The sequence below is a fragment of the Rhinoderma darwinii genome, chromosome 4, assembly GCF_050947455.1.
Source record: "Rhinoderma darwinii isolate aRhiDar2 chromosome 4, aRhiDar2.hap1, whole genome shotgun sequence".
Lineage (NCBI taxonomy): Eukaryota > Metazoa > Chordata > Amphibia > Anura > Rhinodermatidae > Rhinoderma > Rhinoderma darwinii.
The window spans coordinates 319397830-319412446 of NC_134690.1; the positions used below are offsets into that span (position 1 = coordinate 319397830).

Sequence of the window (14617 nt, forward strand, 5' to 3'; positions counted from 1 at the left end):
CATATTGAAGACCGCAAATACAATCAATGAGATAGATAACATAGCTTGATAGGCAATTTAGCTGTATTTCAATTTGATATATCTTTTTTGTTTGATTTGATATAAAGGTATCTGAAATATGTATACTAGAACAGCATAAACATCTTTTTTTCTTACATTGAAAACTCCCCTTTGTATGTAGACACGGAATCAGAGTACTTTGTTGCAACTTCTTTTGTTTTCCATCAAAATCAATACGGCTCGGTGCCAGAAAATTCTTCATAGTTTTTGCTCTTTTAAAAGTTATTTTTGGTTTTATTGGCAGGTTATTTTTTAAAAACGGGTCAATATGTAAAATGTGCCAATGTTTATTCATGATATTTTTTATATTTCTGTGTGCTGCATTATATTTAGTTATAAAATTAAGGGTAAAGGAGTTCGTTTGTTGTTTCTCCTTTACTTTTTTTATGTCTGTCTTATCCCCTATTTCATTTTCATTCGATGGTGTGTTTTTAGGAGGTAGGCAATCCTCTTGACTTAGAGTTACTGTTTTTTTATATGCATCCCTAAGTAGTGTCTGTGGGTAACTCTTTTCTTTAAATCTTTTTTGCAAAATACGACTCTGCTCGTTAAAATCTTTATCCAATGTACAGTTCTTTCGAATTCTTTTGTATTGACTATACGGAATGTTTTTTAACCACTTATGGTAATGGCTACTCTTATAATCTAGGTAGCTGTTACTATCCACTTTTTTAAAATGTGTACGGGTGATGATTTTGTTTGTAGTTTTTACAACCGTAAGATCCAGAAAATCTATTTCAATTGATTGAATATTAAAAGTGAAATTTATCCCCCAGATGTTGTTATTTAGAGATTGACAAAATTTTGTCGCTGTCGTAGCATCACCTTCCCAAATAAGGAACAGATCATCTATGTATCTTCTGAATAATAAAATATTAGAGGTTGCCCATGAGTGTTGCCAGATATGTTCTTCCTCAAACATTCCCATAAAAATGTTTGCATAGCTAGGAGCTACCCGTGTCCCCATAGCTGTGCCTTTTACTTGGTGATATAGTTTCTGATTAAATAAAAAAATAAAAAAATATTATTCTTGAGGATAAATTCCATGCAATTGCAAAGAAAAATAGTTTGTATCGGTGGAAGATCCATATCTCTCTCCAATCTTATTTTCAATTTTTCTAAACCCAATGTATGTTCAATATTGCTATAGAGAGCAGTCACATCTAGAGTAATAAATAGTAGATTTTCTCTCATAGAAATTTTCTTTAGGTCTCCTATTAGCTGTGTTGAATCTTTTAAAAAACTTGGAAACTCCATCACATATTTCTGTAACATTATATCCAGATAATGAGAAAGGTGACAGGTAGGCGATTGCATGCCTGATATAATTGGTCTCCCTGGGGGGTTGACTGGATTCTTGTGGATTTTAGGTAAGTGGTAAAAAAAGGGCATATTAATATTTTCTGGAATCAAATAGTTTTTCTCTTTTTTATTTAGAATATTATCAGAAAAGGCTTGATTAACCATATTTTTGAGGTTCTCCATAATTGTCGATAATGGGTTATCTGCTAAATTCTTGTAATAATTCTCGTCTGATAAAATTTTCAAAGCTTCTGCGTGATAGTCTGTAATATTTTGTATTACTGTCCCCCCGCCCTTGTCTGCTGATCTTATGACTATTTGATCATTATTTTTCAAATTTTTTAGAGCTATTTTTTCTTTATGGGTTAAGTTGTTTTTACTTCGAATTTTATATGAATCTAGATCCTCTAAATCTTTGAGGACTAGGTGATGAAAGGTATTAATAAAATTTCCCTGGTTTCCCACAGGATAAAATTTCGATGCCGGTTTTAGATCTGTATGTCTAATAGAGTCCAATGTTTCTAGATTTGAAATTATGTTTGTATTATTCACATTATCGGGGCTGATAGACTTGTTTTTTGTAGCTATGACCTCAAAATGTCTATGTAATGTTAATTTCCTCGTAAACCTGTGTAAATCTAAAAATAGTTCGAAACCATTGGTACTGGCAGTGGGGCAGAAGGCTAACCCTTTATTTAAAAGTGATATTTCCGAATTGTTTAAAATATGGTTTGAAAGATTAAAAATAGAGGTTTGTTGTATGGGGGGGGGGGAGGCTTATTCTTTTTTTCTTTTTGCCTCCTCTGGTTCCTCTATATCGCATTTTCTTTTTTTGGGGTGAAAGAATTGGGTAATTGTTGTTTTTGGTAACTTGAGTGGAGGAATTGTATCTAAAAAAAGAGGGGAGGTGTGAGAACTGGAGGGTATGGGTTCATCTATTTGGGTTAAAAATGCAGAGGCTAAAAATGGAACTGACATGTTTGACCCAGCTCTCGTGTTGTCGATGGTATTTGTTCTCATAGGGAGAGGGCAATCGACAGAGCCTAATAGTGCCAACTCAGGAAGGGGTGATAGTGTAATCGGTGAGTGGGAAAAGGAGGAGTCTAATTTAGTTCTAGTAGGAGAGTTGTCAGGTGAATTATGGACTGTTAATATAGACATATCAATTGATAAATTTCTAGTCGGTGAATTCTGAACTTCCAATGGGTCAGAAAGGGTAAGGTTAGTTAGATTGAAATTTTTCTTGTTTTTTTCTCCAAGTGGAGGTTTGTAATTCGGTGTATTCCTATGATTTACTTTATTGTATTTACTATTCAAAAACATTCTACGGGATTGACTGATCTCAAATCTTTTTTCTAATTCTATTTTTTTATTGTCTGATTGAAAAGAAATAATAGTTGGTTGCAGAAGATTATTGGTTGTATGTATTCGTTCGGGACGGGTATGTTGAAAAGATTGTTTAGTCCAAGATCTAATTTGGTTAGTTTGATAATCTATTCTGTCTCTAATGAGTTTATTCGCTTTTTTCTCAATTAATTCCTGTTCAGCTTTAAATATTCTATTATTAATGTTTTGGTTGATATGTTGAAAATCTACATGTTTGGAGTAGATTTTAAGTTGTTCTATAATAGTCTCAATATTGCTAATGAGTTTTACACATAACATTTTCCTTTTAGATAACAATCTATTAATCATTCCTTTTGTGCATTCTTCCATAAATTCTTCCCAATTTGTTGTAAAAATAATATCATCTTTAAATGTGGAAGAAAAAGGCATTCTAAGGCCCCTGGGCGTGATTTTTTCTTTTAAATACATAGATAAAAACATTACATCAATATGATGTTGCATTTCAAGTCTGGATGTATTTTCTAATTCATTGAAAAGAGTGTTCATTTTTTGTGATTCCTCAGCGTTAAAATCTACGGTCTCAAAAGCCATTTGAGGATCAGTAGGGAGGTTACTTGCAGTCAGTAATTTTATCAGTCTCTCTCTGGACTCTTTGCGGTTTTTAAAATGTTCCATTTTTACGGGTGATCCAAAAAATGAAGATTTGATTGAAGAACGTATTTCTTCTTCTAGTCTTTAAGGTACTCCAGAAGGAACTATTCTTTGCAGCTTTGTGAAGAACACTGGGGTTCAATCTATGGGTTTTCTAAAAAGATCCCATATATAAACTAGAAGGAGATAGAAAAAACACAAAGCGCACAATAGTGCATGACACTGTGGTAAGCAGCGTGTGAACAAAGACTGAAAATGGCTCACCTGGTGCAGTTATGCTGGGAGCATAACATCCAGTATAACAAATTCCAAAAAACAATAGCCTCCACGATGTGGGCAGCTTCACAATGCAGGTGTCAGGATCAGATTTGCAGCATAGGACCCGATTTGAGAACTTAGACTATGAAGTCTCAATAAGGAAATGAAGGAATAAAAGCAAAAAAACGGGTGTCTTCCATGCGCTACTGATCGAGGTAGTCATCCATATCATCCAATATGTGAAAAGTCAGAGATTAGTCCGTGGAAAAAGGATTTATTGAATATAACACGACTGTTTGACAATGAACAGTTTCAAAACCGGACCGGTTTCTTCCTCAGGTAACAATACAGATACGTAACAGGGTGGAGTGTCGGTTAAATAACCGATTAAAAGGTCAAGTGAGGACAAGAACTACCGGGTCGGGTACATAGATTAAACAGAGTTGCATATCGAATAATACATATGATTACAAAACAATTTAAAATAAGTAAAACGATTAAAAGTGTGAGTTTGTGTAATGGTTAAAAACATAGTTACTTTTCATATTTTATAAAAGGGAAATATCTGATCATTATATAAAAACACTAAACAAAATAAAATCTATATGCACATATATATATAAATGTCATATACACATGTATTTTATCGGACAAATACCACTGTATAAAAACTTTGATAATCAAAAGGTCTTAGTTTAAAAAGGAAATTTGTTTAAGTGGGGGGATAAATTTAAAAAGAATTTATTTCATAGTATTCTTAACCCTTAAAGTGATTACCGTAAAGGATATTTTAGCATATGAATGGGGTATCATTCTCTTTATAGTTGTTTCTAAAGTCCTTTTTTATATATATGTTTATTTCTATTTTTATATTTAACCATAAAGATTCATAAGTTTTAAGCCATAATATTTTTTCTGCGGATTCTGTATGTATACAAAATTCATGTTTCCTTATTGCTCTATAGTTATATCATTTCCATAGAAAAGTACTGATTTTTTATTTAATATTTTTTATTTTTTACTGGACATTAATGTTCTTTTTTTAAAAAACAGTCATAGTTTTTATTATTTAGAAAAATTCTGTGTCTATACATTTTTTTCTTTTTTTTATATAGGTATGGTCTTTGCCGATTCCTATATAGTGATATATATAGTCACCTATAACGAAAATCTTAGTGTTCTTTGTGTCATTGAACTGATCAGAAATAAATTCGTTTTGTTAAATTATAATCTCACTAATTTCATTTAGACCTTCAGGTTTTAAGGTCTTCAGTTTATAAATCCAATAGATTTCCCTTTTGCAAAGTGCATCATATCTGTCCACTCGGTTTACATTTATATGTTCAATAGGTGTAATATTGAAACACTTGAAATCACTATTATGAGATAGAGTACAGTGTTTAGAGATACTGTGCAGGAGAAATTTTTGCTTACAATTAGAACGGTGTTTATTTAGTCGGCAATGTAAGGGTTGAGTGGTTCTTCCCACATATTGAAGACCGCAAATACAATCAATGAGATAGATAACATAGCTTGATAGGCAATTTAGCTGTATTTCAATTTGATATATCTTTTTTGTTTGATTTGATATAAAGGTATCTGAAATATGTATACTAGAACAGCATAAACATCTTTTTTTCTTACATTGAAAACTCCCCTTTGTATGTAGACACGGAATCAGAGTACTTTGTTGCAACTTCTTTTGTTTTCCATCAAAATCAATACGGCTCGGTGCCAGAAAATTCTTCATAGTTTTTGCTCTTTTAAAAGTTATTTTTGGTTTTATTGGCAGGTTATTTTTTAAAAACGGGTCAATATGTAAAATGTGCCAATGTTTATTCATGATATTTTTTATATTTCTGTGTGCTGCATTATATTTAGTTATAAAATTAAGGGTAAAGGAGTTCGTTTGTTGTTTCTCCTTTACTTTTTTTATGTCTGTCTTATCCCCTATTTCATTTTCATTCGATGGTGTGTTTTTAGGAGGTAGGCAATGGAAATGATATAACTATAGAGCAATAAGGAAACATGAATTTTGTATACATACAGAATCCGCAGAAAAAATATTATGGCTTAAAACTTATGAATCTTTATGGTTAAATATAAAAATAGAAATAAACATATATATAAAAAAGGACTTTAGAAACAACTATAAAGAGAATGATACTCCATTCATATGCTAAAATATCCTTTACGGTAATCACTTTAAGGGTTAAGAATACTATGAAATAAATTCTTTTTAAATTTATCCCCCCACTTAAACAAATTTCCTTTTTAAACTAAGACCTTTTGATTATCAAAGTTTTTATACAGTGGTATTTGTCCGATAAAATACATGTGTATATGACATTTATATATATATGTGCATATAGATTTTATTTTGTTTAGTGTTTTTATATAATGATCAGATATTTCCCTTTTATAAAATATGAAAAGTAACTATGTTTTTAACCATTACACAAACTCACACTTTTAATCGTTTTACTTATTTTAAATTGTTTTGTAATCATATGTATTATTCGATATGCAACTCTGTTTAATCTATGTACCCGACCCGGTAGTTCTTGTCCTCACTTGACCTTTTAATCGGTTATTTAACCGACACTCCACCCTGTTACGTATCTGTATTGTTACCTGAGGAAGAAACCGGTCCGGTTTTGAAACTGTTCATTGTCAAACAGTCGTGTTATATTCAATAAATCCTTTTTCCACGGACTAATCTCCGACTTTTCACATATTGGATGATATGGATGACTACCTCGATCAGTAGCGCATGGAAGACACCCGTTTTTTTGCTTTTATTCCTTCATTTCCTTATTGAGACTTCATAGTCTAAGTTCTCAAATCGGGTCCTATGCTGCAAATCTGATCCTGACACCTGCATTGTGAAGCTGCCCACATCGTGGAGGCTATTGTTTTTTGGAATTTGTTATACTGGATGTTATGCTCCCAGCATAACTGCACCAGGTGAGCCATTTTCAGTCTTTGTTCACACGCTGCTTACCACAGTGTCATGCACTATTGTGCGCTTTGTGTTTTTTCTATCTCCTTCTACTGAACAGACTCAACCCATGGAAAAAAGTAAAAAGGATTTCAACTATCTTGCATTAAATAGGGTTGTCTGGTTATGACAGCCTGTTAGTACATATGGAGGTTATAAAGGGAAGTACCTCTGTTTTGGACCCCCTTTGCCTTCTCTTTTAGCTTGAACAGAAAACCAGTGCAAAGATCAACTCTCACTCTAGTTGACCTGGAATCTTCATGCGTTACATGGACAATTGGATTGTTGTGTATTTTCACTTCTCCTGGTGAACCTCTCCCCTGCAATCTGCTAGTCATCATTGGAGTTTTCAGACAAAAAGAGATTGTCCATACTGAACAGCCCATTTAGGCCTCATTCCCACGACAGGGTTTCCCGGCCGGCACCCGGCTGCATTAGGAATAATAGACCCCTAATGGGGCTATTCACACGACCGATTTTTTGACGGCCTGGAAAACCGGGCGTCAAAAAATAGGACATGCTCTATCTTCGGCCGGGCACCCGGCCGCCCGGCTCCCATAGAAGTCTGTGGTCCCGAGTGATGGCCGGGTTTTCCGGCGCTTGCGCTTTATCTCCTCCTCCTCACAGCGCAGAGTGCATGTGAGGAGGAGGAGTTGATGCCATTCTGCCGAATGGCTGTGCGCTGTACACTGTGTGGCAGGGCCGGGGTGTACAGCAGGTGGAAGGGAGCGCTGCGCTGGCTCCCCTCCCCTGCTTGTTTTAAAAGCGCCCTGGCCCGGCGACACCTTCCATGGCGCCGCTAGCAGCTGCGGCTGCTACTACTGTTGCGACGCCACTATAGCAGAGCAGGGAGTTATCTCCCCGCTCTGCTATGTGCTAGCCCCACTTTAGCTCCTTGAGCGCTTGATGTCTGTCCATATCTGGGCAGTGACATCAGGGGAAACTCCTGAAGCGGAATCCCCCTTCAGGAGTTGCCGCTGATGTCACTGTCCAGATCGGCCCGGCCCGGCACGGATGCAAAACTTTATGCAAACCGGCCGGGCAAAATGGCCGATTTTACCGGCCGGCACTCGGGCTCGGGCGGGACCCGGTCGTGTGAATCCCGCCTTAGTCATGAGTACCCATTCGAGAAAAACAATACAGTAGCAGCAGAGAACTGAAAATTGGCAGCTTAAAAAACAACCATATGCACTATATTTACAAAAATATTGTGAGATCTACACCTACAGGAGCCTTTATGAAGTCCCCTTCTAAATCCATAGGCATTAATGTGGAGTTAGTCCACTCTTTGCATCTAAAATAGCTTTCACTCTTATCTCTTATGGGAAGTCTTTCTACAAGATTGCTGTGTGTGTATTTTTGCACATTTATCCAGAAGAGCATTGGTGAAGTCAGACACTGCAAGCCAGGCCCTCTCAACCAACATCAATCTTCATTCTAGTTCATCTCAAAGGTTGATGGGTATGAGGTCAGGGCTCTGTGCGGGCCAGTCAAGTACTTCCACACCAAACTCGCCCAACCATGCCTTCATAAGCCTTACTTTGTGCACTGGGGCACAGTCCTGCTGGAACAGAAAAGGGCCTTCCCCCAGACTGTTCCCACAAAGTTTGACGCATACAATTGTCCAATATGTCTTTGTATGCTGAAGGATTAAGATTTCCCTTTACTTTAGGGGTCTAGGCCAACCCCTGTAAAACAACCCCAGAGTATTATCCCTCCTCAGCCAAACTTACCTGTCTGACTACATTGTGCCAACTGAAAAAATTATTATTGAGTCAGCATATCTTTGGCGACTTTTATGCACTATGCTCAACAGCACTCAGCGACCCTGCTCTGTAACTTTTCGTGGTCTGCACTTAGGCCTGAGTTGCTGTGGTTCCTAAACGCTTCTACTTTGCAATAATACCACTCACAGTTGATCGTGGAAAATCTAGGAGAGCAGAAATTTCACAAACTGACTTATTGAGACAGCAGCATCCTATTACAGTACCATGCTCTAATTCAGTGATCTCTTTAGAATGACCCATTCTTTCACAAATGTTTGTAATGGCAGACTCCAAGGCGAGGAGCTTGATTTTATACACCTAAGGCAATGGGACTGAATGAAATACCTGAATTCAATGATTAAGAGGTGTATCCCAATACTTTTGTACATATAGTTTTATTTGTGTGATTATAAATGTCAGCTTTATATCATAATGAAACCTGGTATGTCATCTTAACAGGATGCACTGACTGTTGCAAAAGAGCAAGTAGAGATGGGTGCGCAAATCCTTGATATCAATATGGATGATGGAATGCTGGACGGCCCCAGAGCCATGGCACGGTTTTGTAATTATATTGCATCTGAACCCGATATTTCTAAGGTAAACCTTTTATTGTGCTATGCTTTCTGTACTAAAGTGTAAGGGCAATGTGTTCAACGTCATCGTGCAATGTCAGATGTCATTCAAATTTTTTCTTAAATGTATTAACGCTACAGGTACCACTGTGTATTGATTCGTCCAACTTTGATGTGATTGAGGCTGGGCTAAAATGCTGCCAAGGAAAATGTATAGTCAACAGCATCAGTCTGAAAGAGGGAGAAGACGACTTTCTGGCAAAAGCTAAAAAGATAAAACAGTTTGGAGCGGCGGTAGTTATTATGGCTTTTGATGAAGTGGGGCAGGTACGTTTTCTAACTGTGATGGTGTTCTTTTAAGGTGGATCAACAAAAATTTATTTCTCCAATAATTCATTAAGCCGATGTCCCCAAACACATTTCAGATGATGATGGTCATTATAGTCGTGCATGTCAGGCGGAACAAGAAAATTACCCGCTGTTGCATGGCTGGAAGTAACAAACACTAGACAAACAAATCCTCCTACTCAACTCCTTTTGTGGGTGGTCATTTGCAGAACAATCGTTTGTGGTCGCACAAGTGACGCATACACATTCATCTCGATACTTGAATGAAAATTTTCAATTCAACTGAGAAGTTTTTTTTAGAAGTTAATGGTCAACCATCGGTTGGTTTTAACGATCGTTCACGCAATTCTCTAAATGTCGATTGTTTGTCATGGTCAAAATCGTCCACTTTCATCAACTATTGTGTATCCATAGACATTGGATAAATGTAGGCAGATTCTGCTTATAATCTAATGTTTATGAAGGCAGCACAACTATTCTGGAGAAACCAGAATTCTGAAATCCAGCATGCCTGATCCTTTGTCCAACCAGAAGAGGCGTTGTTTAGTAGTGGCATGAACAATGAAATGAACAATCATGCACAGCTGTTCTAAGTGTACATGTTTATAGGGAGTCGGGGTGAGATAGGTGCATCACTTAAGGGGGTTTTACACTGTACGATTATCGGACAGACGAGCGTTCATCTGGTGGTCGTATCGTTTTAAAAAAGTTAAATATTCTCGTTGTCGGTAGCACATCTCCCTGTGTAAACAGGGAGACACACTGCCGACATGATGATAATGTATGGGGGCGAGCAATCGGAGTAGCGACCGGTCATCCCCATCCATAGCTCGGTGTGACCAGAGCAAATGTGCACCGATTAACGATGTCTCGTTGATCGGCGCGTGTAAAAGGGCCTTAACTTGACACCGCTATCTTTATATAGCCAGCATAATGAGGGGATGAGAATCATTACATGTTCACAGCTTTAGTGTTCTATTAGACTTATTTTTATATGATTGTACTACAAACAAGCATAAGGTAAGTTGTGACAACCTGTTCTGCTTACCTGTCAATAATTGGTATAAGTACAATTATGCTACACACATGTAAGAAATTTGTGAACTTTCTGGAAAATATTAATGTTGCCAGCACATCCCTCATGACAGCACCACAGGAGGTTGCCCTATTGACCTCTATAGGTACAGGAAGGCAGGTTAAAAGGCCCCTCCGACCACCCACTTGCTAGTGTTCTTCCTGTACCTACAGGGTCAGGAGCAGAGAGACGTCGCTCCTGGATAAACTCGGGGAATCCGTGCACTCTCACTTCTATTCCTCCTATGTGCCTAGGCTAATTACCTCTCTAAAGAGAAGTCCCTTAGCTCCCAACCAAAACACCTACTTTACGAAACCTAGGCAGGGTTGCGGTAGTGTGGGGGCTTCGGGATTCCCAAGCCAGTCTTCGGCTGAAGTTGCGTGACTATTCGATTACCGGCAGCTCCATAAGGTTGGTAGCGCCGGTAATATCCTCGTCAGCTCAATGGATTAGCCATGACCGGAAATGATACCGGGCTACTTCCGGTCCGTGGCCATCTTGGAAGGCGTCAATTTCAAAATGCCCGCATTTAAAGCGACTCGCACAGGTATGGTGTTGGAGCTAATACCTCTAACGTGGATTATATATATTCCCAAGTTGACAAAAAAAATTTTTTTTAGACATTCTAAGCAGGAAATTCATTTTAAAACTTTTGGTGTATACATTTTTAAAAAAATCATTCCCTTAGTACCTTTTTTTTTTACACTTGATAACTCAGCAAGTGCTGGTTATCTTTTCAAAAAAGGTACTGAGCTTTGTTCTGGTGCTGCATTTGTGTATTGAGCTTGGTTCTGGTGCTGTATTTGTGTATTGAGCTTTGGTCTAGTTCTGTATATATGAACTGAGCTTTGTTCTGGTGCTGTATATATGTACTGAGCTTTGTTCTGGTGCTGTATATATGTACTTAGCTTTGTTCTGGTACTGTATGTATGTACTAATGTTGGTTTTGGTGCTCTATTTATATTATGAGCTTCGTTCTGGTGCTGTATATATGTACTGAGCTTTGTTCTGGTGCTGTATTTGTGTTTTGAGCTTGGTTCTGTATATATGAACTGAGCTTGGTTCTGGTGCTGTATATATGTACTGATGTTGGTTCTGGTGCTCTATTTATATTATGAGCTTTGTTATGGGGCTGTATATATGTCCTGAGCTTGGTTCTGGTGATGTGTATATATGTCCTGAGCTTTGCATCAGTTCTGAATATATGTACTGACCTTTGTTCTGGTACTGTATTTATGTAATGATCTTGGTTATTGTGCTCTATTTATATTATGAGCTTTCTTCTGGTGCTGTATATATGTATTAAAGGGTTATTCCCAAGTTGACAAAAAATTTTTTTTTAGACATTCTAAGCAGGAAATGAATTTTAAAACATTTGCTGTTAAAATGTTTTAAAAATTCGTTCCCTAAGTACCTTTTTTTTACACTTGATAACTCAGCAAGTGCTGGTTATCTTTTCTAAAAAAGGGCGTGAGCGGCTCGATGTCAATCAAGCCGCTTTGCTCTGCAGTGTGCGCGCTCCCAACGTTGCTAGATACTGTAGTTCTAGCAACATCGGGAGAATGTTTGTCTCAAGCGGGCATGGTAAGCCCGGTTCAGACGAACTTACCGTGAATGTCAACTACACTACACTACATTCACCCCGTTTCGGCAACCAACCCCCTCCCCGTCACTACATGTACTTTTGGTAGCCGCCGCACCGGTGCGGCATCAGCACCCGGCGAACAACAAAAAAATATATTAAAAAAATAAACTCACCTAAGACGTTCCTACGGAGCTCTGAACGATCCCGTCACATGCCATCTTCCTTCTAACCAGCCCGATACAACACAGCAGCAGCCTACCATTACAAGGATGGGAAGGTCCACTATTTTTCGCCCTTCCCAGGCTCATAATACCAGCCTGCGGCCGCCCCAGTGCCAGACCATCACAACAGATGATCGGGTACTGGATCGTACCAAGCTCCTCCCGGCACCCCTGGTGGCGGTTGGATACCGGGGTAATAATGGGTGGTTAGTGCTAGCCTCTGCACCGGCTAACACCAAGTACCGCCTTAATAATGGATGCTGTCAATCAGCCAACTTCCATTATCTAGGCACTAAAAGTTTGAAAAAAAACCAAAGATGATTCCTTTTTATTGAAATAAGAAATCCCCAACAAAACCCTGGTTAACAATTTTATTAAAATGAGAAAAAACGTAGATCTACGCAGTCCAACGAATCGAAGATGTAGTCCAATCGGTACATCAAAAAAAGAACAAACAACCATACACACACACACACACACACACACACACACACACACACACACACACACACGACACACGCAAACATACACACGCACGCACGCCCAAACGCACGCACGCACGCCCAAACGCACGCACGCACGCCCAAACGCACGCACGCACGCCCAAACGCACGCACGCACGCCCAAACGCACGCACGCACGCCCAAACGCACGCACGCACGCCCAAACGCACGCACGCACGCCCAAACGCACACACACACGCCCAAACGCACACACACATACCCAAACGCACACACACATACCCAAACACACACACATACCCAAACACACACACACATACCCAAACACACACACACATACCCAAACACACACACACATACCCAAACACACACACACATACCCAAACACACACACACACATACCCAAACACACACACACACATACCCAAACACACACACACACATACCCAAACACACACACACATACCCAAACACACACACGCACATACCCGCACACGCACACCCATACCCAAACACGCACACCCACACGCACACCCACACCCACACGCACACCCACACCCACACGCACACGCACACCCACACGCACACCCACACGCACACCCACACGCACACCCACACGCACACCCACACATACACACATACCCAAACGCACACACACATACACACACACACACACACACACACCCAAACATACCCACACACGCACATACCCAAACAAACACACATACCCAAACATACACACACGCGCACACACATACACACATACCCAAACAAGCACACACGCACACACACACATACCCAAACATACACACCCACACACACACACACACACACACAGACCCAAACATACACATACCCAAACAAACACGCACGCGCACACCCAAACACACACATACACACATACCCAAACACGCACACACATACACGCACACGCATACACATACACGCACACGCATACACATACACGCACACACATACCCAAACACGCACACACATACACGCATACGCATACACGCACACCCATACCCACACACATACGCACACGCACACGCATACCCAAACACGCACACGCATACCCACACGCATACCCACACGCATACCCACACGCATACCCACACACATACCCACACACATACCCACACGCACGCACACACATACCCAAATGCACACACATACCCACACACATACCCACACGCACGCACACACATACCCAAATGCGCACACACACACACATACCCAAACTTACACACACACCCAAACATACAACACACCCAAACATACCCACACACGCACATACCCAAACATACACACATACCCAAACAAACACACATACCCAAACACACACACACACCCAAACACGCACACACACCCAAACATACACACACACACACCGAAACACGCACACACACACATACCCAAACACGCACACACACACACACTCAAACATACCCACACACACACACCCAAACCCGCACACGCGCGCGCGTGCACACACACACGCGCGCGTGCACACACACACACACACGCGCGCGCACACATACCCAAGCAAACACACATACCCAAGCAAACACACATACCCAAACATACACACACACACACACCCAAACATACACACACACACACACACACACACACACACACACACACACACACACACACACACACAGACACCCATACCCAAACACACCCACACACATCCATACCCACACACACACACACATACCCAAACACACACACACACACACACCCATACCCACACACACACACACACACACCCATACCCACACACACCCATACCCACACACACGCGCACACACATACACACACACCCAAACACACACACCCAAACACACACACACCCAAACACGCGCACACACACACACACATACCCAAACATACACACACACACCCAAACACGCACACGCGCGCACACACACACACACACATACCCAAACACGCACACGCAC

The 14617-nt window shown here is 39.7% G+C and overlaps 1 protein-coding gene across 2 annotated transcripts in view; it reads left to right on the forward strand.

Moving 5' to 3' along the window:
• Positions 1–14617, forward strand: part of MTR (5-methyltetrahydrofolate-homocysteine methyltransferase) — a 134561-nt gene that overhangs the window by 54266 nt on the left and 65678 nt on the right. For both annotated transcript variants that reach the window (XM_075862762.1, XM_075862763.1), the window contains exons 14-15: positions 8845–8985; positions 9102–9287. In XM_075862762.1, the coding sequence (XP_075718877.1) occupies positions 8845–8985; positions 9102–9287 (327 nt within the window). The remainder of the gene's footprint in view (positions 1–8844; positions 8986–9101; positions 9288–14617) is intronic.